Source organism: Watersipora subatra, chromosome 6 (assembly GCF_963576615.1).
Source record: "Watersipora subatra chromosome 6, tzWatSuba1.1, whole genome shotgun sequence".
Lineage (NCBI taxonomy): Eukaryota > Metazoa > Bryozoa > Gymnolaemata > Cheilostomatida > Watersiporidae > Watersipora > Watersipora subatra.
Window position 1 is genome coordinate 43,971,384 of NC_088713.1, and position 26,603 is coordinate 43,997,986.

Below are 26,603 nucleotides of genomic sequence, written 5' to 3' on the forward strand. Positions count from 1 at the left end.
GGGCATCTAAACGGATATGTCGTTATAGTAACGAACATGGAAGCAATCCAAAAGTGAGTGTAAGTCGTAAACGTCGAAGTTTGGTTAGCGGATTTTGTCTGTAGTTTACAACATCTGGTAAGTATTACGTGCAAGAACGCAACTACTTAGTTTTTGATCATTTTTATAGCATTATGTTGTTTTTCACGGTAAACTTATGTGAGAAAACCGAAGTTCTGATAGTTGAGGAAGCTATGATATGTCATAGTAAATCGGCGATATTGTCTGACCATTAACTATATTCTGCTTTAGCAGCAAGTTTATTTGGTCTGTTTGTGCTAACTATTATTTTGAGAGTGTTAGTACTGTTCTAAAGCCAAGAGCCGTATTATATAATTCGATAACTCTTAGGTGGGTTTTGTAGTCGTGTCTTCTAAAGAGATGTTTGAGCAATGATATACAGCCCCGCTGGAGGGGTCTGTATGTTATTGGTTTGAGTTACCAGAATGGTACTGCTTCAGATTATGCTAGGTGACATGTTGAATGTTGATAGCTGTTTAAAAGAAAGCTTGCAAATTGACAAAATTTAGTTACAAAAAATATCAATTGGTATAAACTTTTCTAATAAATCATTTGAAACTGACAAAAGCAATGACATTACGAGCAAACAAACAATATATTTGCTGGTGATACTGTGAAGTAAAATTAGGGCAATCTTTGGACCAGACTAATCAGAAACTAACATTTGGTTATAGTAACTGAGATACCTCCAATAAATAACAACACTTTGACACTGCCAGTGTAAAAGCTGGTAATACAGACTTTTTATGTCACAGCTTACAGCAGACTATGTATAAGTTCAAATAATCAAGCAAGAGCCGATAGTACAGACTCTATATATCACAGCTTATAGCAGACTGTATATTTCAGTGCAACTCTAACAAGAACTGATAAATCAAACTTTATATCACAGTTGATAGCAGAGTGCATAATTATATCTGTGCAACCTTTTGATCCAAACTGTCAAAATTAAAAAAGAAAATGTGTTATACTTGAATAGATTTATTATAGTATTATAGTATGTCTCATCATGCTAATTAAATTCTGACTGACTCTCAACACACACCAAAACTGTTTACATGAGTGAGCAGAAACAAAATCAACATATGATTGGTGATTACGAGTAATTCAAATTTGTAGATCAAAATGACAGTTATTTTTTAAAAGAACACACATGACTTGCCGGTAAATATATAGTATAAAAATGTAGCTGCGTTTTTGTAATGCATAAATTACAATGACAAGTGAGAGAAAAAAAGAAGCCAATAAATATTCCTTTTCTATTTTCAGAGGATTTTTTATTTGTAAGTTCAGGGAAGCAAGTGTCTTATAATTCTTTTAGCGGGCGTATTCTGGCTTGTATTTTTAGCAAGCACCTTAGTCTCTGTTAGCCATTGAATCACGTCATAATTTGAATCCTCTGGTTGGGTATATGAGCCCAGATTGGTTCGCTAGTGTAGTTTTAGCCTGTGCTCCCATCCTCTCATCAGCCCTTCTCCGCGTCACCAACATCTAATAAGTAGTTGTTCTTTTGCTTTAGAAGTGGAAAATCTTTTTCATAATTTTTACACAATTTTAGTACAACCGTAATGCCCTTGGTTATTTTTTTCAGAGTCAGCTCTCAATATGCCACCCAAAAAGAAAAAGTCAGGCAAAGGAAAAAAGGGAAAGAAGTCAGGCAAAGGGTCAGCAGTACCCATCTCTGGACCTGAGGTGGATGAGATGAGCAAGGAGTTTTTCTATACTCAGATCAGAGACTTGGAAAACCGAATTGCGAGGTGAAACTGACAATTCCGTTTTTGTCTGCATGTTTACTGATTTGATGAATGTATTAAACTACAGTTAATTATTTAAACATCATGTTACTTGTATGTTAGCATTTCTTTTTGCTAAATATTTACAAAGCTACAATGCCTGTACTTTTGATGACTGTCCATGAAAGAATGGTGAAACTTTCAGCTGTTGACCTTCAAATGGAGCACGCATTGTTAACTACATTATTTACCAATGTTTGTACCAATGTTTGTTTTAATTGTTGGGCTCTTAAACCAATTTTTTCAAGTTAATTTTAATTCAATTTAAAATCAATTTTAATTAAATTCTAATTCAATTCTAATTTTAAAAATAAATCTGAAATGTAAGTTTAATTTTAAAGTTAAACTAATTATTTTAATTATTTCAAGTAATTTTAAGCACAGATCAATTTACAGAGATTGAACTTTCACTCACTGCTTAAAACTTAGTGTACATGCTAGCCAGTACGAGTATTATAACAAAATAACAAATTAAGTTTTATTTTTATGTCTTTTTCAGATACCAGAAGAAATGTGATGAACTGGAGTTGATCAGTGACAAAGTGAGTAAGGAGCACAGGCAAATAGCAAAAGATAGAGACGAGATGGTTGCCTTCCTTCAACGAACCCTTGAAAGTAGAAACGATGAGTTGTCTGACCTTAATGACAGATATGTTGGCCTTCAGGTACATTTAACTGTTTGCTTTATTGTCATTTGATGATAAACTATCCAAAATCCCGGTATTGCACAGATATTAAAAACAGCTTATAAACAGTTGCAGGTAATGTAGTTGCCAGGGGCTAATTTGAGTAATCTAGTATACGCATTGCTAAACTTACTAATAAGAACCGTGAGAGCAAGCTTTAGTGGCGGTGCGCAGATTCACTATGCACATTTTAACCCAGATAATGACTCATATCGTTCAATGATTCCATTGCATTCTGTGTAGTTTAATGGGTTAGCTTGTTGCCATGTGACCAGGAGGTCTGGAGATCAAATCTTCTGCATTACAGATTTTCTATTGCTAGAATTTAATCGCTACAGCTGGACAGACACCAAATGACAAAAGACAATGACAAACTTTGAGATTTATATAGATACCTAGGATGAATCATCCTAGGCTTTTTGTCAGCTGATTTCTTCAAATTCAATTTTGTAGTAGATCTAGTAGCGCATTGTTGGGTTAGTGAAAATTTTATAAGCAAAAATGCTGGTTTTATAATGGCATTGTATTATTGTTACTCCAAAACTAATATGGAATAAAATGATTAGAAAATCAATGATGCCTGGCAATAATAATCTTACCACAATTGGTAGATGCGCAACATCGCTCATACAAGAGAAGGCGCACGAAGGCAACAACTATTAGAGAACATTTTTGTAGACTTTATATTTTAGGGCTGGTTAACCATTTGAAATAATTTCTCGAATGTTGAATATCAGTAACATTTACTGTAGTTACTAAAGTGTAACAACTAGTACAAAGGTTTGATCTAATCCATTATCAGCTGAGTGTTCAATCAAGTTCCTAGATACATATGTTTGCAGGCTGGTGATAGTTGAAATGGTGGTTGAGTATTTATAAATGTTAACACTGTGTTCATGCGTATCTACATCTGCGTGTTCAGGATATCTACTCATGCATGACCTGCTGGAATTATTGGAGAAGGTCTGTCAGCCATTCTTACTGCATAAGGCTTCGCTTTCTAAAACTGTGTAATCTTCTGAGGGAATGATAACTAATAAAGAAACTAAATTGCCACTAGCTTCATAGGTTCTCTAATTCTTTTGTGGGAGTTACAACACGCGTTACCATACGCTACATGATTTCACTCTAATTGATTAGAAATAGCGTACCAACTGAAAAAAGTAATGTTTGCGCATCTATTCTTGTAAATATAAAATATTTGTTATTATTACTTAACTTTTTTGAGGTAAGTAGATAGTTTACCTCCTGTGCAAGAAGTTTCTTTCATAGTTATGACAAGAGGACATTTTCACATAACTTCTCATTCACTTTTGCCAGTATAGCTTATAACACAGTTTTAAAGATAGGAGTTGTCTACCACATGTAGAGACAACTCCATTATTTTGGTAAAAACTAATTTTTCATGCCTGTTTATCAATTGTGAATATTATAGTTTAGATAACTTAACTATGTTCTGTTTTTTTTATCTCAGAGATCTTTTTGAATCAGTTGTTTTATTAAATCTATTAAATAATTTGGTTTACAAAATTATGCTTTCACAAAAGTGCTTTTTTCTCATCACCAAAATGATATTTATTAAACTTTAGATTCTTCTAAAAATTCAATTTTTCATGATGACTTGTACTTTTGAAACACTGACATTTCCAAATACTGTTTCGTATTCTACTGACCTTTTGCTATTAACTATGCAAGTGATAGAATCCTTCTCAACTATTACAGCCTGGGTATAAAAGCAACAAGAGCTACCATAAATTTTCTACTAGTTGTGTGTATGTGTGTTTCCTTTCATCAATTAGTAAAAATATTTACCATTAAGCAAAACATAAATATAGATACAATATTGATTAAATGAAAAAAATAAATAAAAGCCTAATTCCTAAATAATAAGGTATGACGAGGCCCACATGCACAGTAGCACTGCAGCTAGTCGGGGCTCTGAGCCTGGAGAAGTTGGTATAACCCGGCAATGAAGACAACATTCACCATTTTGCAATTAGTAGACTGTTCCATTGTGATGGAACAATTGTTTTTCAATTGTTCCATCACAATGTTCAATTTCAATTTTTTTATTCAACTGTTTTTTTGACCAACAGTATAAAAATTGGTAATGGTAAATTGTTTTTTAAAAGTATAGTATTTTAGTGGGAACATTTTTACTATATGATAACATAATTTATCGCTAGTAATTGAAAGCCCATTCCCAATTTTGAATGTCACAGCGAATTCAACTGTTACATTTTTTATTGGCAGCAAGCCAAAGAGTCAGACCGGGAGAGTCACGAGTCCCAGATGCAGGCTCTCAGGAATGAGGCACAAGAAACTAAAGAGAAACTGCAAAGTGAAAACACACTTCTCAGTAAGTAACTAAAATAATTAACTGAAACTAGCTTTTTGATAGTCGGTGTTGGCATGATAAAATCAAATGATTTAAATTATTGATTTACATCATGATTTAAACTGTTGATTGAAATCATGATTTAAATCGTTGATTGAAATCATGATTTAAACCGTTGATTGAAATCATGATTTTTTCATATCTTTACAAAAATTTAGTGTTCTTTGACAAAAAAATCTTAATTCATGTAAGACACTAATACTGAAGTGTTTTTTTTACTAGCGTTGAACTTGCAATGCGATTCGCATACAATTTACATCAACAAAAATTAGTGGAAAAATCAAAATTTTTATGTAAATTAAAAAAATTGTTTAAAATCAAGCTAGTCCAATTTTTTCAATTTTTATCCAAAAAAAAATTTTTCCAACTTAGTTAATAGCACATCAGGCTGACTGTTTAATCGTTTGCCATTCTGATAATTTTCAGAAAGCAAAGCTTGACTTAGTTCCACTAATATGTCAATACAGTCTTTTAGTAGACCTTTCCATGTTCATGCAACTAGAATGGTATTCTGTTTTAAAAGTTTAAGGTTTATGGTACCTAGGTTTTAATTTTACATTATTATTACACAACTCAGAGTAATATTTTTTAAGCTAAGGGTGCATAAAAATCTATCATTGCCATTAGTTGAGAAATGCTGCTAGAACTTTCACCAAAGCTTTCTCAAACTAATATTCTTGGATCCAATACTATGGATCACACTCTAACTCTGAAGGCTGATTCGCACTGTATCACCATATGTCAGCGTTGCTCTCTCGGCAATTCCTCATCATTTGTTTGCATCATAGTAAACCAAAAGTCATCATCGAGGCAACGCAGACACTTCGGAAGCGTTTGCAGCTCTCAAACTTTTCCAATTGTTCGTCGAGCTTCCACGACATCCTGTGCAATGTGTACCACTTTGGCGACGATTATTGGCTGTCACAAGTTGCTCGATTCATATTTTCTTTTATGACAACTCCTGGGGGACTAGTATTTCACGTTTCCGTGACCGCTTTGTATAATGAGAATGTTATGCGGTGGACTATTTGCTGAAGTAAACATTGAAGGGTTTTTGATAGTGTGAACATTGTTACAGACGATCACCGAAGTGTTACGTGATTAGCACTGACGTATGGCAATATAGTGTTAACCAGCCTTTAATAGTGGTTGTTTACTGTGATGGTGGTTATCAACCTTTTCATTTTATAAATTGATCAATTCTCTTCCTGCTGATTGGTCAGTTCACATACTTGCTATTGGCTCTTTCGTTTCCAACTTCTGATTGGCCAAAACATCAAATGGCAGTTTTCCCCATTTTTACTCTGATCAGTCTTTGTACCTTTTTGGTCAATTCATTACGCCTTATAATGATTGTTAACTAGGTTAACTATTTAATGCTGATTGGCTATTTTATTCCGTACCGGATGACCTCATTTTGTTTTTGGACTACTTCAGATGCAAGGCTCTCCTCGCTTGATGATTTCAAGTACAAGAAAGATGAATTGATGGGTAACCTCGAGAGAATGGAAAGAGAACTTGTTGAGAAGGATAAAGATCACCAAGAGAAACTATATGAGCTAGAAAGAAAAGCAGTTGTTGACAAGGACAGGTGAGTGCAAGTGTCCTGTCAACTGCCATTTGCTATGCAACTGCCATCTGCTTCAGTTTAAATGGTTGCTACTCAAGTATAACCCTGAGATAGCTCTTTTGTTTAGTGCACATCAGTTCGCATAGTTGAAATGTTATGCCAAGTGACATTTTAATAAACGGCGATCAGTTGACATGTTAGGCCAAGTGATATTGCAATTGAGGTGATCAGTTGACATGCTATGCCAGGTGATATTGTTATGGAAGCAATCAGCTGAAATGCTATGCCAGGTGATATTGTAATTTAGGTGATCATTTGACACGTAAGGCCAGGTGATATTGTAATTGAGGTGATCAGTTGACATGCTATGCCAGGTATGCCAGCTATGCCAGGATATTGTAATTGAGGTGATCAGCTGACATGCCATGCTAGGTGATGTTGTAATTGAATTGATCAGCTGACATGCTATGACAGGTGATATTATAACTGATGCCGAGTTGACATATCATGCTAGGTGATACTGTAATTGAGGTAATCAGCTGACATGTTATGCCAAGTGATATTGTAATCTAGGCAATTATTTGACATGTTAGGCCAGGTGATAATGTAATTGAAGCAATCATTTTTCAAGTCATGCTTAAATGCAGTACATTCAGGTTAGCGTTAGCTGCATGTTGTAGACATCAAATGAAAATCAAAGATGTCTTCTTTATTAGTAAACAGTTATAATGAAGCTGTGGATGTGCTACAGGTTAAAAAAGGAAATGGTGATGCGAGTAAATCAAGTAGCAGCAGAGTTCCGAAAGGTTTCCAATAAGCAGATGGCAGAGACCACAAAACGGACGATTAGAGAGAATGTCGCAATCAACGCTCAACTCACCAAGATGTCTGACAAGACGCTAGAAATGATACAGGTAAGGGGCGGCAAATCTGTGGCTAGTTAGTAGATGGTGTCAGGAAAACACCCGGCATAGAAATATGGCACAAAACTTACCTGCTGAATCTATGAACTTTACAAAGATGTCATTAATGTTATTGTTTAGCTATCCTTTGAACCTTAGATCTGTTCTAATGCAATCAACTTTCCAGCTACTAACATCACTAGCAGCAGCAACATTACTGGCAGCGTTGGTCATGGTAAATACATTTTTTGAAAAACAGAGACAAATAAAGTTTTTAGGCCCGACTTGAATGAGTAATTTTTCAATAGTAATTTTGAAGCATTTTTATGTTTGAATAATGATGAGTTTAAAAAGTTTCTTGCTCAGATAAAATTTTGATTTGAAAACTTCATATTTAAACAATTCCACTCTCATAGACCCCAATGTTTAAACAACTCTGTTTTAAAGATTATTTTTGACAGTTCTATGTTTTGACAACCCTATGTTTTGAGTAATCCATGCTGTGAGAACTCTGTGTTTCAACAACTCTATGTTTTGGTAACTCTATGTTTTGACAACTCTTTTTTACAACTCTACATCTTGACAACTCTATGTTTTGACAACTCAATGCAGTAAGAATTCTGTGTTTTAACAATTCTATGATTTGGTAATTCTATGTTTTGACGAATCTACATTTTACAACTCTATGTTTTGACAATCTATGCTTTGACAACTCTAGATTTTGACAACTCCGTTTTGTGACAACTCTATGTTTTAAAACTCGATGTTTGACAGGAGAATGATGAAGTGAAAGAGAAAGACAAAAGACAAAAACAGCAGATAGAGATTCTGGAGCACAACGAAAAGGAGTTGGCAAAGAAAAACCTAAGCAACCAGAAAATCATTAGAATGCTTACAGAAAAGACAAAAGGTTGGGCTTCAGGGCCACCCGCCCTTCAACTCATATTAGACTAAAATTCAACAAGATGCTTGCAGTTATCTACTTATACATGTATAACTAATATGCTGACAGTCCTGTGCGCCATAATGTGTAATAACCATGTCCACAAGTATTCCCTGATGCTGCATGGTGGTTGAGCGACACAGATGGTAGTGTGATTGGCTTGTAATCTAAATATCTGGGTTTGATTCCCGCATTGTAAAATTTGTTTTCCAAACGCTCCGAGTGTGGCTTTGGACAGCCAGATGGAAGGAAAGAGTTCTTATTATAGCAAATATCAACTTGTGTATTTTAGGAACTGTGTAAGGAATTTGGAGTTATGTGCACTTAGTAATAAGGGCATTGAGCTGATATATCTACCAAAATTGGAATGGTGAATAATTGTTTTAGACATAAAACAAAATACTATGATTTATTAACCTTTTTCAAGCATGTCAGGAGTTGTCTTTCTCAAAGGGAAAAGTTCACAATATGTACTCTGGGTTGTACAAAGTCTGTAGGACAGAGCACGCATTTGTACAACTTTGTTAAAAATAATATTGAGTGCTTGTTTTATCTTAAATTTTCATGAGCAATGTTTTTTAGAGTTTTGATAAGAACCTACGTTTTGATTTTTTTTGTCAGTTTATGCACACATAGCTATGAAAGTAAGCATTTTTTCACAAAGTTCCAAATTTTGATCCAGACATTGATGTTGTTCTATGGCTACCTGTAGGACAAGAAGCCTTGCTCGCAGAATATGAGATGAGAGAGGAGGCTATACAGGAAATGGACACAGAGCTGAATCTACTTCGTCAACAAACAGAAAGTCAGCGGTAAGCAAATGATTTTAAAACATTTCAAGTAAAAGTTGTATTAGTTTCAAGTAAAATATATATATATATATCGTATGGGTTACATGTATATACATATATGACATATATATACATAGTTTTATACACTGTATATACACTTATATACAGTATAAATGTATTATGTTTATACATAAAATATATTTAATATATATTAAATATAGTATATATAAATGTGCATATTATATTTAATTTATATTAAATACAATATATATATTTATATACATATATAATATATTTAACATATATTAAATATAATATATACGTGTATATAAAGATGTACATATTTTATTTAATTTATATTAAATATAATATATATATTATCCTTAACATATGTTAAATAGATATATTTATATATATTATATTTAATATATATTAAATAAAAAATATATATATAAATACACATACTATATTGAATTTATATTAAACATAATATATATATTTATATACATATCATCCTTGATATATATATTAAATATAACATATATTTATATATATTATATTTAATATACATTAAATATATATTAAATTTAATATACATTAAATATATATTATATTTAATATACATTAAATATATATTATATTTAATATACATTAAATATATATTATATTTAATATACATTAAATATATATTATATTTAATATACATTAAATATATATTATATTTAATATACATTAAATATATATTATATTTAATATACATTAAATATATATTATATTTAATATACATTAAATATATATTATATTTAATATACATTAAATATATATTATATTTAATATACATTAAATATATATTAGATTGTGTACTTAAGAAAGACTAATGTATATATGTAGATATATTAGTAGACACTCCCCTCTTTTATTCTCTTTCACCATTCATTTATTTTTCATTCAGAGTTATTTCATGAAATGAAATGTGTATTATTTGTAATAAAAAGGATTCTAGTCACAGTTGGTAGATTTAGAAGAGTCAAATTTTCTAGAACATTCTAGAAATCTTCTGCAGGGAAGAGTTGCAGTTACTTGGCAAAGACAATGAGCTTTTGCAAGCTAACATGTTATCTCTGAAAGAGGAGACAAGAGAACATAAGAGAAAGAGGTCAAAAGTCGAAAAAGTGCTGAGTGAAGCAGCTGCTTCTATTAAGATGGTTCTCACAGTAAGTCATTACTGTATATACGGTCAGCAGTTGAAACTAAATGCAAACTTTATTTATTAGAGGTCATGACCTTAGTCTGCTCCTAGAGGTGGGACAGTCTCTAAAACAGGCACCATGCGCACACCAAATTTCGCGTCCTAAGGGGTAGGCCTATATTATCCCAGTCATCACGTTTACCTGCTATGGCTCTATTTCAGTAAACTAGATACATAAACGTGGTTTGAGTCCATGGGGTCCGTTAGTGAGGCTTGTTAGAATGTAGAACTTGATTATAATGTATTATGTAATCCATAATAGCTAACTGTGGTAATCAATTTAAATAGAGATATTAAATTTTCATCGCTATTACCAATGTTGACACCAGTTTCTGACGGTAGATACGAAAAGCCGAACGCACTGAATGACCGAACAGACCGAATATTTTGGGAGTTGCCCTCTCGTGTTCTCAAACTTCTATAAATAAAGAGCTCAATGAATTCCGTAGAAACATTTGAGAGGCTGTTGTTCATTTTTGCGCCAGTGAAGCGCGCTGTGAATAAAAATACAAGTATTACATATTCAATCGAATTATTTTTGCTGTCACTATAGTCCAATCAGTACTTGCCTTACCTTTGACAGATAAAAGGGAACTGCCTAGTAGAAGCAAGAGGTTTTATTTGTTCAGTAGTATCGTTAACCATTGGTGAACTAGTAGCTAAATAACTAGCCAAAATTGTTTTTTATTCAATTGGAAATGAATACATTTATTTCTATATATAGTAATATTTATTATAATTATATAAAACATACAATTGATATGATTTATAGATAATAATTGATTTATAGATAATAGTTGAGGGAGGGCAACTCCCAAAAGATGTTCGGTCTGTTCGGTCATTCAGCGCGTTCGGCTTTTCGTATCTACCGAGTTTCTGACAGGGCGATAGCGGGAACAGACTAAGGACCTTTGTGTGAAAGCAAATACCGCCGCCCCCTATTAAAAAGGGCATAGATTTATGTTTACGGAATTGATTGGCCGATTTGACTAATTGCGCATAGCCTGAAGAAAATCTTATTTGTGTATTTCTACTCACCTTTTACTAGCAAGCCCGTCGGGGCCTGTCCATGTAGCCTCTTCTGTAAATGCAGGGATAAGGGTGTAAAACTGTGTGTTATGGTGACTATAAAACATGTAACGCAAAAAGGGTTAATTGTGAAATAATGGTTGGTTGGCTATGGGTCATTTGTTAAAACCCTAGGAAAATGGGCTATAGGTCCAATTTCAAACCTAGGTGTGCACATGGTGCCTGTTTTAGAGACTGTCTCACTCCTGGGGCTTTTGATCAATTTTTTTTTAATTTCCCTAGAATAGTATAAAAACTTATGACTGGTTTAGTGATTGTGTGCTTGTCAAGGTTCATAATGTTGTATTATGGGATTTATAGAGCTTAGGTTATATTGGCATCTGAAGTCATAGCAGATGTGGGTGGTCACGGCAGTTACAGTGAGTGAATAAAACCAGTGGATTAGGTAGTACTAGGCAGTATTGTGTAGTACATATGTAGAGTTTTGCTAGACAGTAGTGTAAAAAGTCTGGAGTTGTGGCTCGCTTGTTTATTTTAAGACCTGTAGATCATAAAACTTATACAATGGATAAAGGCACTCTAATTAGTGGAATATTACCACATAAAGTTAAAAAAACAAAATGTATAAAGCATCATGTCCCATCCCTGGGAGTCTGTTTAGCTTACTGCAAGCAGAGGCTGTGCACGTTCAAAGAGCATGGCTCTGTGATCTTGTCTGAACACATCTGAGTCCAGTGGCAAAGGAACCTCGACGACTGGAGACATTCCCAGTTGCAAAGAGAGCAATTTAAGGATGGATGTCATTACTGTTACCACCAGTTGCCTTTTTTGGGAATTGAACCTCAACCTGTTGTTTGCAGGTCAGGGGTTCCACACCTCTAGGTCACAACTGCTCTCAACTGTTCTATTGGCAGCTCTGTTCTATAAGTTCACATGAGCATGTATTGTCACACTGCGTCAATGTATATAGCTCAAATTCAGTGTAGCCTATCTTTTTTAAAACATTTTAAACTTTTTCTATGATTACAAATAAGGAATGGCTTCTATCAGTTTAGATGGTGGTTTTAACTAGCAATTGGTAGAGATCACATAACATGATTTTCCTTATGAGAAAACTAGTGTGCTGACAGTTGGGTATGCCGGGAGAGATTGTCAGATGTAATAAGTTACTGAAAAATTAATCTAAAATAGGGAAAGGTAGATTAGCACAGGTGGTATAGTGTTGGTTTGCCAAGCCGAATGTTGTGAGTTCCAACCCTGTTGAAAGAAATCTTTTTTCTAACTTCTAAGTGTGATTTCGGACGCAAAGACACGGCTCTTATTATGGTAAAGACTAGTACCCTGACAGTCCAGTTTGCCGTGAGAGATTTTCTGAGGTAGTAGCAATACGTACAATTATTCGGCAATATATAATGTGACTGATGGGTGCGGATGTTAACTGCGCTGGGCTACCAAGATGGAGTTAGGAAGTTCAAATCCCAAACAATGCAATTTTTTCATGACCTCAAACTTTTGCTTCAGAGTGGCGGATTAACATGTTTCTTGTAATAGTAAAGACTGAGGTGAAGTTACTTCCTCTTGAGTCGGTGGTATGTACAAGACAGGGTAGTGGTATCAGCATATCTGTAGGCTACTAGCCGGAGAGGGATTCGTTACTGCTGCAAATAAGGCATAATAAAAGGTTGGAGATATTAGCATACTTGTAGATGACTTGTATAAAGAATGAATTTTACAAAATTGCTTTCTCATTTCATTAAAATGAACAATAATATTATATCATTCTCAGCAATATTTAATATCATATTTTTCTCGTATTTCTCGGAATTTCCATCGCCGCGGCTAACTAGCTATGACGTCATTGTCTAAAGTTCTAAACTCTCATATTCATAAACTCAGAAAAACTCAGATGTAAGTATATTTCAGAGTAATAGTGAGTAAGAAAATGATAGAAATTTAAGTTGATTCAGATTGATGAGAATGTCTAGAAAAGAATTAGAAACAAATGAATGAATAGGCACTTCAGAAGGAAAATAAGGAATATAACTTTTTTACTGGCAAATCGCAAATGGTGCACCGGTCTAAGATACCAGTGTACGATTGATAGATTATTGCAACAAAAAACCATTGATAATGTTGTAGCCGCGTTTCTATTTGTAGACACAGTTTGCATGGGAAGGGGAAGTAGAGTTGACAGACTCAGAAAAGAGAGATAACATGTTGGAACATTTGCTAATCATTCTGAATTCAGCCGCAGCTATTGGCATCGGGCCAGCTCCTCAGGAAATGGGCAAACAGTTTGAGTTGATGAGGTGAGAATCATGCATTGCATCATCCTTTAATAGCATTGCATCATCCCATAGCTTCTAGAACTTTCTTGTAATCAGAGTTAAGTTTGTTATTAAAGATGAACCTGCACAAAACTAGTATATCAAAAAATTATTTTTCTATCATTTCTGATTGTTTCCAATGTTTGAGGTGCTCTGGCTGCTAAGATGTTGCAATATTAAAATGATTGCGGTTAAAATGCTCAGAAGAAAAATGCGTTCAAAATGACGTCACTGTTTGCAGTAGTTGATATCGGCTATTGCGTTGAAGTTGCGGCATTGCTCGTCTCTATTCTGTCAATCTCTTTGCAACTATAGATGTTATAATCGCAGTTTCAACTGATCTGACCGTTTTAACCCCCATCAACTTTTATCGATTTTAATCTTGAAACATCCTGACAGTCAGATCATCTCAAACATCAAATCACTCCAAACTGATAGAAAAATACTGATACTTTCTGATAAAATTTACCAAAATCTTTTGCAAATTTATCCTTAAACGCCTACTTGTTCAAGGTATATAACAACAAATTGTTATAACAACAAAATAGACAGTTAAAAATACTACCACAAACCTAGCGACGCGTGTGGTTTTTTACTTTTCAACGCAAACTGTTTCACAATAAAAACCCAAGAACACCTTCAGCGAGGACAATTGTCCTCACTGAAGGTGTTCTAAGAAAGATTTCCAATTGAACCTGGCATTGCTTGGCATTGCTTGAAGTAGACCTGTTTTTGCACATCAAATAAGTCGTAGTGAGTCTCCTCTTATAACTGTTCCCTTACGTAAGAGCTTGTCAACTAGAGGTGGAACGAGACAGGTTTTTTAAGTTCGAGACGAGACTCGAGACACTGTCTTGTAAAAATTCGAGACTCGAGACACGAGACAGTAAAATAATGAGCATTTGGTGATGATTTTACTACACAAGTACTACCGTACTTGGTATATATAAAATTGACAACTTCTTTTTAAATTGAATTTTTACCTGGTGTAAACGATTTAAATACAACATTTTAATAATGATATGCATGTAGTTTTTGTAAACAAAAGTGACACAAACAGCTCTAAAATACCGAAGTTATATATTTCTAAGAGTTTTGAGCTTGATTAATAATAATTATTGTAAACATATTGCTTTGTACATGTATATTTTTACCATCTATTGAAAAGGTCTTACTTTTTAATGTAATGTGTAATGAAACCAATAGCCGTCGCCCTACAAAGAAATACCGCAACTAAAAGAACACACGATAACACTTTCATTCTTATCGTTTCATTAATGTTGAGTTTTGTTCGTGTATTAACTGTAGTATGTAAATTATATTTAAATTGTACTCGTGAAATTATATGAACTACTGTATACATGCACATGTATATTCTTATATTGTACTAACAATAACGTCATTGTTAAACGAACACGGACTATGGTCGACACGGCCTTTCGTTCGTTTCTCTGTGTCCGGGCAAGTTTTACCCGCAATTGGTTGTATATAAAAGAGGCCCGAATTTTATAAAGGGCAGTTGGTGTTTAGACCCGATACGATAAAATACAGACATTTTATCCGCAATAGTCTTATTTAACAAATTGGATTATCCGGAGGGTAATTGGATACGACCCGGTATCTGTTTTAAGGACACAGAACTACAATTAACATGGCCGTTGTTCGGACTACATGATAGACTTGGTGGACAACATAATCAATAGCAACAGGTAGTAACGGACCGGGTATAACTTTAAAAGCAGCTGCATGCAATCCATTACAATATATGGAGTTGTTGCTACCGCAAGGAGCCATGTTTTAACACCTGTGCGCAGGCGCTTTAGTTCTATTTCCTGTCTCGAGTTTGGCAGTAGTTAAGTCGAAACGAGACCGATACGAGACGAGACATGTCGATACTCGAGACGTCTCGTGTCTCGTTCCACCTCTATTGTCAACATCACGAAAAATCACATTGTTATTATAGTATCACGTATAATGATAATTATTATAACAATTATTGCAATACTGAAGATTATTTTTAAACGTCGGCATGCAGTCAAGTAGAGCAGTTGATAGAGTGTCAGTCAACCACACCGCGGTAGATACGAAAAGCCGAACGTGCTGAATGACTGAACAGACCGAATATTTTGAGAGTTGCCCTCTCGTGTGACTATTTAAGGATAAGGGCGCGTAACTCAAACTTCTATAAATCACAAGAGCTCAATAAATTCCGTAGAAACATTTTAGAGGTTGTTGTTTATTTTCGCGCCAGTAAAGCATGCTGTGAATAAAAATATTACATATTCAATCGAAGTATTTTTGCTGTCACCAGTCCAATCAGTACTTGCCTTACCTTTGACAGATAAAAGGAAAATGCCTAGTAGAAGCAAAAGGTTTTATTTGTTCAGTAGTTTCGTTAACCATTGGTGAACTAGTAGCTAAATAACTAGCCAAAATTGTTTCTTTATTCAATTGGAAATGAATATATTTATTTCTATATATAGTAATATTTATTATAATTATATGAAACATGCAATCAATATTATTTATAGATAATAATTGATTTATAGAAAATAGTTGAGGGAGGCCAACTCCCAAAAGATATTCGATCTGTTCAGTCATTCAGTGCGTTCGGCTTTTCGTATCTACCGACCACACTGCATGTCATGAGATCAAAACATCTAAAGACAATATTTTATATTGCACTATAAGTTTGTTCTTCAGTGCAGCGGTTTCAAGATTACAATATTAGTGTTGTACAATATCTTCTTCTGTTTTACAATATTTTCTGGAGTTTGATTGTTGCTTGTTCTGTCTCTTTATAAACAGACAGAGTTGACGAATGAAGCACTGTATAAAAGTTATCTCTCTCTTGAGCATCTACTGGCTTGCCTGTTTAACTTCATGGTTGTTTTAGTAGATGTATTCTCAACGTCTAGAATATATGATAAACGTTAAAAATATATCTGTCATTGGTCAGTCTCTCAAAGATCTCAACTATGCATTGGTTTAAATGATTCCTATATTTCTAGAATGTTCTATAATGGTTTTGTTCATATTTCTAGGAAATAGAATTGCATGTGTTTTTCACTAATTCAGTCATCTTTGTTACCAGGATAAAAAACATCTTCAGGTACACGGCTGCTGTTGTTTCCTGTTCACTCTTGTCTGCTTTCCCTTCTATCTCTACCATTATTCCCAGCCGTAGAGATTCAGTCTACCAGATAGTAGTTTTAGATATACTTTTAAATACGTCCAATTTTAAAATATTTTATCAGAGAGTTTGCTTGAAATGTAGCTGAAATATTTACTCATTAAAATTTTTAAGACAACCTTGGGTCCTACTTTAGCCTGAGCTTATTTGCCTTTATCAGATTTCACAAGAAGTATAATTATCTAAACATTGTGCTCTATGCCTGAGCCAAATTGCCATAGCGTCATGTGACATGCGGTAGTCACATGACATTCCTTGGTCATGTGACATTTCCTTGTCACATGGCATTTTTTCACTACACTCACAGTCAAATTTCATTTACGCTGGCAGCATGGCGTCAGACAGACGGATAGACATGGCTCATGTTATAGTAAAAGTTTGATAATTCATTCTAAATAAATCAAAATGCTTACTATTTACTAAAAACATGTACAGCTATCGGGCAGAATAACTTGTTAAATGTCCAAAATTGTGGAACTACCACGTCGCTGTTATATTTTCTTTTCATTTTAGTAACACTTTGTATTACTTTGTTATAATTTTATATTTGCAGTTTTGTGAAGAGCTAATACATTTGTAGTGAAACATTGCAAAAGTATTAGGATTTTCAACATGTACCATTTTTTCAACATTTCTCTACCTAAAAACATTTCTCTTTCACTATTATTTATGGGAAAACAGGCGGAATCAGTATATGGTATACAGTGCACCCCGGGTTATGATGTCACTCGTATAAGGTGTTTTCGCCTTACGATATCAACAAAAATTTCTCACGGAATTCAAATTTGACAGTTGGCGTGCTGAATAAATCGGAATAACTAAGATGTTGATATGTTATTTGTCGAAATCCCTCCTAGAATGAATGAAAGAGATACCATCTCATGCTCTCATTCTCAGTTTAGCAATCTTCGTGTTTTGTAAATGCTTGATATTGTGTGGATTAAACGAAAATTAGTAAAAAGTAAGCGTTCGTGAAAGTTTATTGTGCATTTTAGCGTTTAATATAAAATTTACTGTGAGTTTTAATTTATTATACATATATACCTATATAACAACATATATAACTTTAACTGGTTAGCTATGGGTCCTAAGATTAAAAACAACATTAAAGGAAGAAGTAAAAAAGTGAGTACCATTGCAACGAAATTAGAGTTACTATAGTTAACCATAAGTTAACTATAAGTTGACTATAAGTTAACTATAAGTTAACTATAAGTTAACTATAAGTTAGCTATATTTACTAAGGGTAATATAATAATTTCTAACTAATTTTTAATAAGCACAGTATGTATATAAAATTTTGATGATTTTCACCAAGAGGTGTTTGCATTAGATAACTACTCTGGGTTTCTATACCCCTTTATAGGACATTTTCGCCTTACGATGCCGACACCAGAACGAATTAAAGTTGCATGGCGAGGTCCACTGTACTTTCGATTTGCCTAAATGGAAGATTTATTTCATGTGCATAAGTAAACAAAAACAATATTATTTTTAATTTATTATCAACTCGTAGCAAGCATGGCGATGCCCGGTATTTCGTTTATTCACAATCAAATAGCTGCGCATGTTTAAGAGGCGGGTTTTCAAGAACCAGATGAAGCTTTGAAACCAAATATTTTAACACCTTAGTGGAAGCATAGAGTTATCACTCTAGGGGGAGATAACTCTATGGGTGGAAGGCACGGGCATGCGTGTGAAGTTTGGATAAAAGTGGGTCAAAAATTTGGAAATGGATTTACACAAACTGACAGACCATCATAATGACATTGTAAAATTTCTTCTTAGAGATTGAAATTATTAAAATATTATTTTTGGTGTTATCTCCCTCTGCTTCTTCTAATTTGTGAAACTTACATATGATACACTGGATAGCATAATATATACAGTAGTATTCGATGTGTCAAGTGTAAGACAGAAAAATTCTCTTTTGACCCTCCTCTGCCAGCACTCCCTCTCTGCAGTTGAACCCACTTCTTCCCGTAATATGCTGTCGTTAATACTGCAGCAATAGTAATTATTAGACTGCTGCTATAAGTATTATAGTTGTGTTTAGTCAGCTGGCTATTCCATCTAGTAGCTAGTGTGCCCATTGATGCAGCATGAATATGCTAAATTTGTATTGAAAACGCTATACGTATTACATGTATCTCTACTATTACTGCTCTGTGCTCAAGGAGTTATCTTCTCTTCAATGGTTCAAAACCAAAATTGGTAGTTCTTGCGAGCGTATAATAGCTTGGTCCTATATTCTACATATATATTTTATCATATATATACATATAATTTATTATAAAACTATATATAATGTTATAATATATATTATAATGTATTTATAATATATATTAGAATATATTTATAATATATATTATAATATATTATAATATATTAATAATATTTACATTAAATAATTTAAAAATTCTTTATTTATAAAAATTGTATATTTTCATATATACATACATGTATATGAAAATATTTAAGATTTAAAATTAAGCAATTTTTAAATTCTTTATTATAAATATTATAAACATACATTTTTATCATGTTATAAAATATATAAGTTTTCATATTTTCAGCATTTGAGTAGATACTTTTTCTTTGTTCAGGTCTAAGAGTGCACTTAGCGAGATGCCAGGAAGTAGGCGTGGCTTAAGGAAAGACCTCAGTTCAGCCAATACAAGTACATCGTTGAGTCAGCGGGCTACCAGTCCACACTACCATCTTGGTGAGAGCTAGAGCTAAGCTTTTTGTTCATTCAATTTGAAAATTTGGCTGTATGTTCTGTGATTAAAAAAATCCAAAGTTTTCATGGAACATTCTAGAACCATCTCTAAACTGACCCTTGGCAAGCTTTAAATTGCATCACATCAGGGTGATTTTTATGGTTATTGTGACATAGTATAGCTATTGGAAAGGTCTAGAATAGCAGTCTTGCAGATAGCATGAGATCCATAGATGTAAACAATTTTGTTTTATTAATCACAAAGACACTAAGAGACTGTTATATTAGTCAAATGCCACAGGCTGTTACCGGTACTATAGGTGGTAGAAGCATGCGACGCTTATGATTTTGCTCATCATACGGTAGAGCAAACAATGAGACACCATAGAGTGACCTCATGATACCATAGAGCGACTTCATGATTCCATAAAGTTACCTCATGATACCATAGAGCGAGCTTCATGATCCCATAAAGTGACATCATGATACCATAGAGCGAACTTCATGATTCCGTAGAGTGACCTCATCATACCATAGAGTGACTTCATGATCCCATAGAGTGACTTTATGATCTCATGGAGTGACCTCATGATACCATAGAGCAAACTCATGCTACCATAGAGCGACATTGTGTTGGCATAGAGCGATCTTTATATTTTTGGTCCATATTTAAGCCTAACTGACATCAATTAAGTTCACTTCTTCACATAGTTCTTGAGTTTAGATTTTTTATTTTTTAAACATAATTTAAACATTTCTCATCGTAAAAAGAACAATTAGGTTATATAATAATGAAATTATGCATATTTGATTGATGTACTAATCTATCATTTAGTTTGAATAAACTTGTATGTTTTTACTCAACTGTCAAAAAAATCTGCAACTCAAAGTATATTTACTCTGTTTTTTTAATTTCATGCTTGTATAAGTGAAACATTTGTATCAAATAAGATATATCTCAATGAAGTTTCCATAATAAAATTATTTTCATTTTGTTATTCATACATGTATAATACCACCTTTATTATTACAAACCTTTTCGATGTTCATATGTTCAATCATAATCAATGATGGTGGTTTTATTCTTTTTCTGTGATCTTTCAATAGGAGACTTGGGGCTTGTCCCACGTCCCACACAGACTATACCGACAAGCATGGATAAAACTAAGGCTCTTTCGGAGACAACACGATTGGGTAGTCTGAGAAGAGTACTAACCAAGAGTGTAGGCATCCAGACAGTCAGCGCACCCAAAGTAAGTTACCTTATAAGTAAACCTACCAAGTAAGTCACCTCATTCACTCTGAAATTTCTCGAGCTCTCTTTTTCTTGTATCCCATATTTCTCGAAAACTGACATTTATGGTATTTACTCTTTTTGTCCTAAATAAATAGCCACTAGATGTATGTAGATGAACTAGTACTCTGGCAGTCTTGTTGGCTGTGAGAGATTATCGGGTGTAATAACCATGTGCACAATTATTCCTGGATGTGAAAATGTGGGTGAGTGGTACAGATGATAGCGTGATTGGCTTTGACTCTAGGTTCAATTCCTGTGCGATTCAATCATTTTTTCTAACACTTTTAGCATGGCTTCAGAAAGACGGACACAGCTCTTATTATAGTAAAAATTTCTCTGATGCATTTTCTTGCAAGTCAAATTCTCAAACTCGACAGCTTGACAAAATAGTTTCACAAGCTTTCATTTTATTAAATTAAATTAAAAATTAAATACTTTTCGAAAGTTGTTATCTATATTATTTACTCCTTTGACGTTAACATATAAGGAGCCAAATAAACATAATTTCTTCCTTCCTTTTCCACTCTTAACATACGTTGCATCCATCTTGAGCTGAGACTACTGAAAAAATAATAGGAAATACTACATTCAAAATTTTGGAAACAGAAGTGTTTTTAAGTATAATAAAAAGCCAAATACAAAAACAAAATACAGCTAATCGGATAATTTTGATTGTGTTTGCAAAATTTACTTGCTTGTTATCCAGTAAATGACAGTTCGAGAAATTATTTTTAGGTCAATTGAATTTAAGAAATTTACTTTGTAAAATTGCAACAGTTGAGCCAGTGTCTGCTAATTTAAAAAATCTTTACAAAACGCAGGTTAATAATAAACCTGAAACTATATCCATGAATTACATGGAGCCAATGTTCTCATTTTTCCTAGACATTGTGAACTCAATGTGAAATGGTGTTTTAAGCACGGTCAAGTTTTGTCGATTTTAATCTGTAAAAATTCTGGCAGTCAGATCACCTCAAGCATTTAAAACAATCCAAAATGATAGAAAATACTAATACTTTCTGATAAAATCTAACAAAATACTGTGAGAGTTCATCTTTAGAAATGCATAAACAGCGAGCTTGAGCAAAGGGAAGCCCAAGAGTCACGGGTAACAGGTATGTTTTGCATGATAGGGAGTTGATATGAGATCAAATACTTCTTGAAGGGTTAATGGCTTAAAAGGTTTGCCATCCCCTTGGCTAGGTGATATTGGAAATGAGGGTATAGAAGCTGACTAAAGACAGAATTTAATGATTATCAAACTTGCTAAACTGCATCTGCAGCTATTTTTGCAGTAAAATGGCTGCATTTTTTTTGCAAAAATTTCTATTAAAATGCAGAACACTGCTAAAATGCAAGGTTCTGCATTTTAGCAGGTTTTATGCTAAAATTCTGCAGCCATTTCTGCAGCCATGCCTTTTCTCCAAATCCGAAGTCGTGTCTAGAAAAAAAGATTGCACTCAATGGGATTTGAACTCACGATTTTTACCCATTTCAAATCAACACTAGCAATTGCAACAATTGACTACTTTCAGAAAAATTCAACTCTGAATCCATTCAAAGCATGGAAACTCAGTAACTGCCAGCCTTTAATACAATAAGAACCATATATATAAGCATCCGAAGTGATGGTAGGAAGGGAAAAAAGGATTTCACCATGCAGGATTCGAACTCCTAATTTTGAGCATTTTAAACCAACTTTTTTAATCAAGTGCCAATCAACCATTTTCCAGTATTTCACAATAATTGTGCATATAATTATTATCTCAGTTTAGAACTAAGGCTACAGGGTTCCATCAACTTCCTGTTTTCTTCTTTAGGCTCTATTCTTCGCTGACCAGCTGCTGAGCCAGCGAAGTCTCACCCAACAGCAGGCCATCATCAAAGACTTCAAACAGAAGGACCAGATGTCTAAACGGACCGTCAGCAAAGTCTTCTAATTCACTTTATTACCAAGTTCATACCTACTCTCTACATCTATTGGGTGGTTTATGTCTATGTCTATTGGACAATTCTGTTTACTTGCTTTGAAATAGTGAGAAAGGGCTTTATCTTGATATTTATTGTCATGAAGTATTTATCGGTGATTTTATTTGGAATTCCCAAATTTTTTGTTTTCCAGAGTATATTTACTAAACAGAGTCTGATAAAAGGGTTGTTTGTGACGTAGTAATTCTAAAACAACTAACAGTTTGATAACAAACTAAAAGAATCTACTGAAGGAATTTTTGACAATAAATATCTAATTTTTGTCTGTCTGCTTAAAATTATTTAAAAATATTACTTGCTAGGTGTTATGTTGTGCTTTTATATCAGCATTTAGGTAAAACATAAAAAAAGTTTAACATGGGCTCACTAGATGTTTATCTCAGCTCAATCACTATCCAAAATACAAACAAGAATATAAACACTCTGACATCACAGCTTGAGTTTCTTATCAGCTCTTCAATATTACAATTAGACCATAGCGACCCAGAAAAGCTAACATACTGCGTTAGCAGTCATGGTTGTTAACTTTTTATTGTGATTGGCTTAAACTGATTAAAATTATCCAATCACTTCCATGTAATACAGTAGATATGCATCTGATTACAAATGTTCTTTTCAACCACGTGAAATTTGGCAACCCAACCTCTAGCACGTTTAGCTTGAGTTATAAATGGCCAGGGTATGCAGGTGCTTGTTTTTTCTTAAAGTAGAACGTGAGGTTATGATGGCAGCGTGGTTTGATGGCGCAAACTGTTTAAAAACTTGCCAAAAACAAGCCAACATTTCATTGGCTAAACTAAGTAGCCTTTGACAGCTTTAAGGCATTATTGCCAGCGACAACTTATAACAGGTGCTAATTAACACAGCCGATGGCTACTACAATCTCAGATGTGTTCACCATGTACCAATATTTACTGCACCTGATTGAATAAGATTATAATACAAGGAAGAACCCAGTGGTTGCTCCAATGCTACGAAATCTGAAAAGCAACTCATTACGCACTCCAAAGTCAATCACTACGTTTCCATTGTGCGCATGTGGAGTTGTGTGCACATTGAGTTATTGTGCAGTAAATGTTTCATTGAACATTCACAAGTTGTGGATTCACGCAGGCGCTTTGTTAAAGAATCAAAGATTTTTACACCTGATGTCATAGCAACACATTCCCACCTCGCGTAGCAGCAAGCTTTCAAAATAGGAATGACCAAAGAGTGGAAAATGTTGAAAATGGAATAGCTTGCCTCTTGTGCATCATTGGCAAGTGCCATATCCATCTTTTACATGCATGAAACACTATACAAAAAATTTTGAATGACAAAACTCAATTGACTTGAAGGTTTCTGCTGTTTCCATCCTGCGGATGATGTGAACTTGTGGACTAACCTCGTCACAGAAACAGGGATTACCTAAAAGAATGCAATGCATGATCCATGGCTATGTGGTTGATGAAAATTAAGCTAATGCATGCTCTAGGTCTTTGGTATTCCCCATAGTTGTAGAATTTAAAGCACCCAATACAATTACTAAGGCTAGGGTACCTAAAACAAACCATTGGGTACTCTAAGGCTATGCTTCCTAAAGTAACAACCTAGTGCATGCTCTAGTAAAATTTTATGAGCTCTGGCTTTCTATATTAGTTTAGTTGATGAGAATGTCGCGAATTTGAGAGAAATTCATCTGTATGTATGTATATATATATATATATATATATATATATATATATATATATATATATATATATATATATATACAGATTGACATGTGAACACTGAGATATATATATATATATATATATATATATATATATATATATCTCAGTGTTTCTCTTTTCATTAAACCCTGTGTTCTAGATTATAGGAATTAAAATCTAGCTATGAAAAATCTGCGCAGCACTGAATTTGATCTCGGGACTTCCAGATCTTTGGGAGGTCCAGACCAGGTTAATACCTCCAAACTTAACCATAAAGCTACACGGAATACAATGGATTCATTGGGCAAATAGTCATTTCATTGGTTAAGAAACTCATGCTTTAAGCGCTTGCTTGGGTTTAGTAACTAGCAATGTTAACTGTTACGCTAAAGATTTAGCTTTCCAGGTAAGTTACTCCAATTCATTAAGTAATTATTTTGTGCAACTATTACTCACGCAACGCCAGGCATTCGGCTAGTTTATATATAGATATAACTGTCTAATTATATATATATATTATATCTATAGAATGCAAGGATTTTAAAAATGCAATGGTTTTAAAAATCAGCTTATAAAAAGTGGCAAGTAATGTAGTTGCCTGCCACTTCCCATTAGCCTGGCACATTGCCAAAGACCAATTTGAGTACGTTACTATCCGTATTGTTAAACTTACTAATATGAGCCGTGAGAGCAAGTTTTAGTGAGGTTGCGCTGTGTGCAAATCGGTATGCATATTTTCGCCCACATAGTGACATATGTCCTTCAATTAATCCATCAATCGGGCGTAGCTTAATTGGTAAGATATTTTCCTGAGGAACGGCAGGCTTCGAGATCAAATCTTTGGCGATACGGATTCTTCTTTCCAATATTTTAATGGCTATAGCTGGACAAACCGAATTGCACACAAACTTTGAGATATATATATATAATTATTACAACTGGTAATAATAATAAAATAATTTTTATATTAATTATTTTTAATAATAATAATTTTAATATAATAGTAATGTAATTAATAGTAATATTATTGCTAATAATTATTAATAACTAATAATATTAATTATCATAATCAAATTATTATCATTTTATCTCATTTGATCTCGATTTTATGTCAATTTTATTTTATCGTTTATTTACTTATCGCAAATGTCTTGGCCTCAGATGTCAATGTAGCCTGTGCCCTACAAAACTCATTCATTATACAACAATTATCAATACATATAGTGGGCATAGAAACTGCGTACAGGAGTCTGTAATACACGTTTGATAAAGAGAGTACATGATGAGTCATCCCCTCTTTCTTAGAAGTACTTAATTCGTCGCAAGAATGGATTTTTATAATGTTGATCAAAACCAAAGGCAAGATTTCCTGTTTACCTATTAGGCATTAAAAAGACCTAAGGCCCCGTGTTGATATAAACATTGATTTCTTTAAGCTAGAGAGAGAATAGACAAAATCACTTTCTGCTGTCAAGCAAAGGAGACGGTGTCAGTGGATTGCCTCACTAAAGAGAACTTGGGCTATGATTATTAGCCTAGACTGACTGACTTGATTTTAGTAGTGAAGGAAAACTTGAAGCTCATCGTTAGATCAGTTGAAATAGCAATTACAGTAGACTGCTTTAGCAAAGTACGAAACCAGCCTTGAGGAGCAACCCAGTGAAAACTAAGGCCGTCAGCAGTAATTCAAAACATGATGGCAACTCCAAGTTTCAGGCGATAAATAAAATCGCTGAAACCCAATATAACAAGGTAAGGATACTAGACAAGAGATAAATTTTGCAGAAATATGTACTGCTTATAATTAGCTGATATCACATGACCTTGCTGATAATTGTCCTACATATTGACTCTTGGTTTTACCAAACACATGTGCTTTAATTCTATAATTACTATCTGTATTGACATGATGCTCTACTTGCTGTTTTTATATTCAGTAGTTCAAATACATCTGAACATGTTG

At 33.7% G+C, this 26,603-nt stretch overlaps 1 protein-coding gene across 1 annotated transcript; it reads left to right on the forward strand.

Moving 5' to 3' along the window:
- Window positions 1-36: 36 nt before the first annotated feature.
- On the forward strand, window positions 37-23,296 carry LOC137398554 (cilia- and flagella-associated protein 157-like). The gene is made up of 13 exons (XM_068084683.1): window positions 37-117; window positions 1,652-1,817; window positions 2,353-2,518; window positions 4,793-4,898; window positions 6,375-6,528; window positions 7,259-7,421; window positions 8,184-8,319; window positions 9,065-9,164; window positions 10,207-10,357; window positions 13,579-13,730; window positions 19,548-19,666; window positions 20,771-20,916; window positions 22,781-23,296. The coding sequence occupies exons 2-13, from the start codon at window positions 1,666-1,668 to the stop codon at window positions 22,898-22,900; spliced, it is 1,665 nt and encodes a 554-aa protein (XP_067940784.1). The 5' UTR covers window positions 37-117; window positions 1,652-1,665; the 3' UTR covers window positions 22,901-23,296.
- The last annotated feature ends 3,307 nt before the right edge of the window (window positions 23,297-26,603 follow it).

Coding starts and splice junctions, on each gene's coding strand:
- LOC137398554 (XM_068084683.1), top strand. CDS start 1,666: ATGCCACCCAAAAAGAAAAAGTCAGGCAAAGGAAAAAAGGGAAAGAAG. Junction 10,358..13,578: donor CTATTAAGATGGTTCTCACA/GTAAGTCATTAC, acceptor TTCTATTTGTAG/ACACAGTTTGCATGGGAAGG. Junction 13,731..19,547: donor AAACAGTTTGAGTTGATGAG/GTGAGAATCATG, acceptor TTCTTTGTTCAG/GTCTAAGAGTGCACTTAGCG.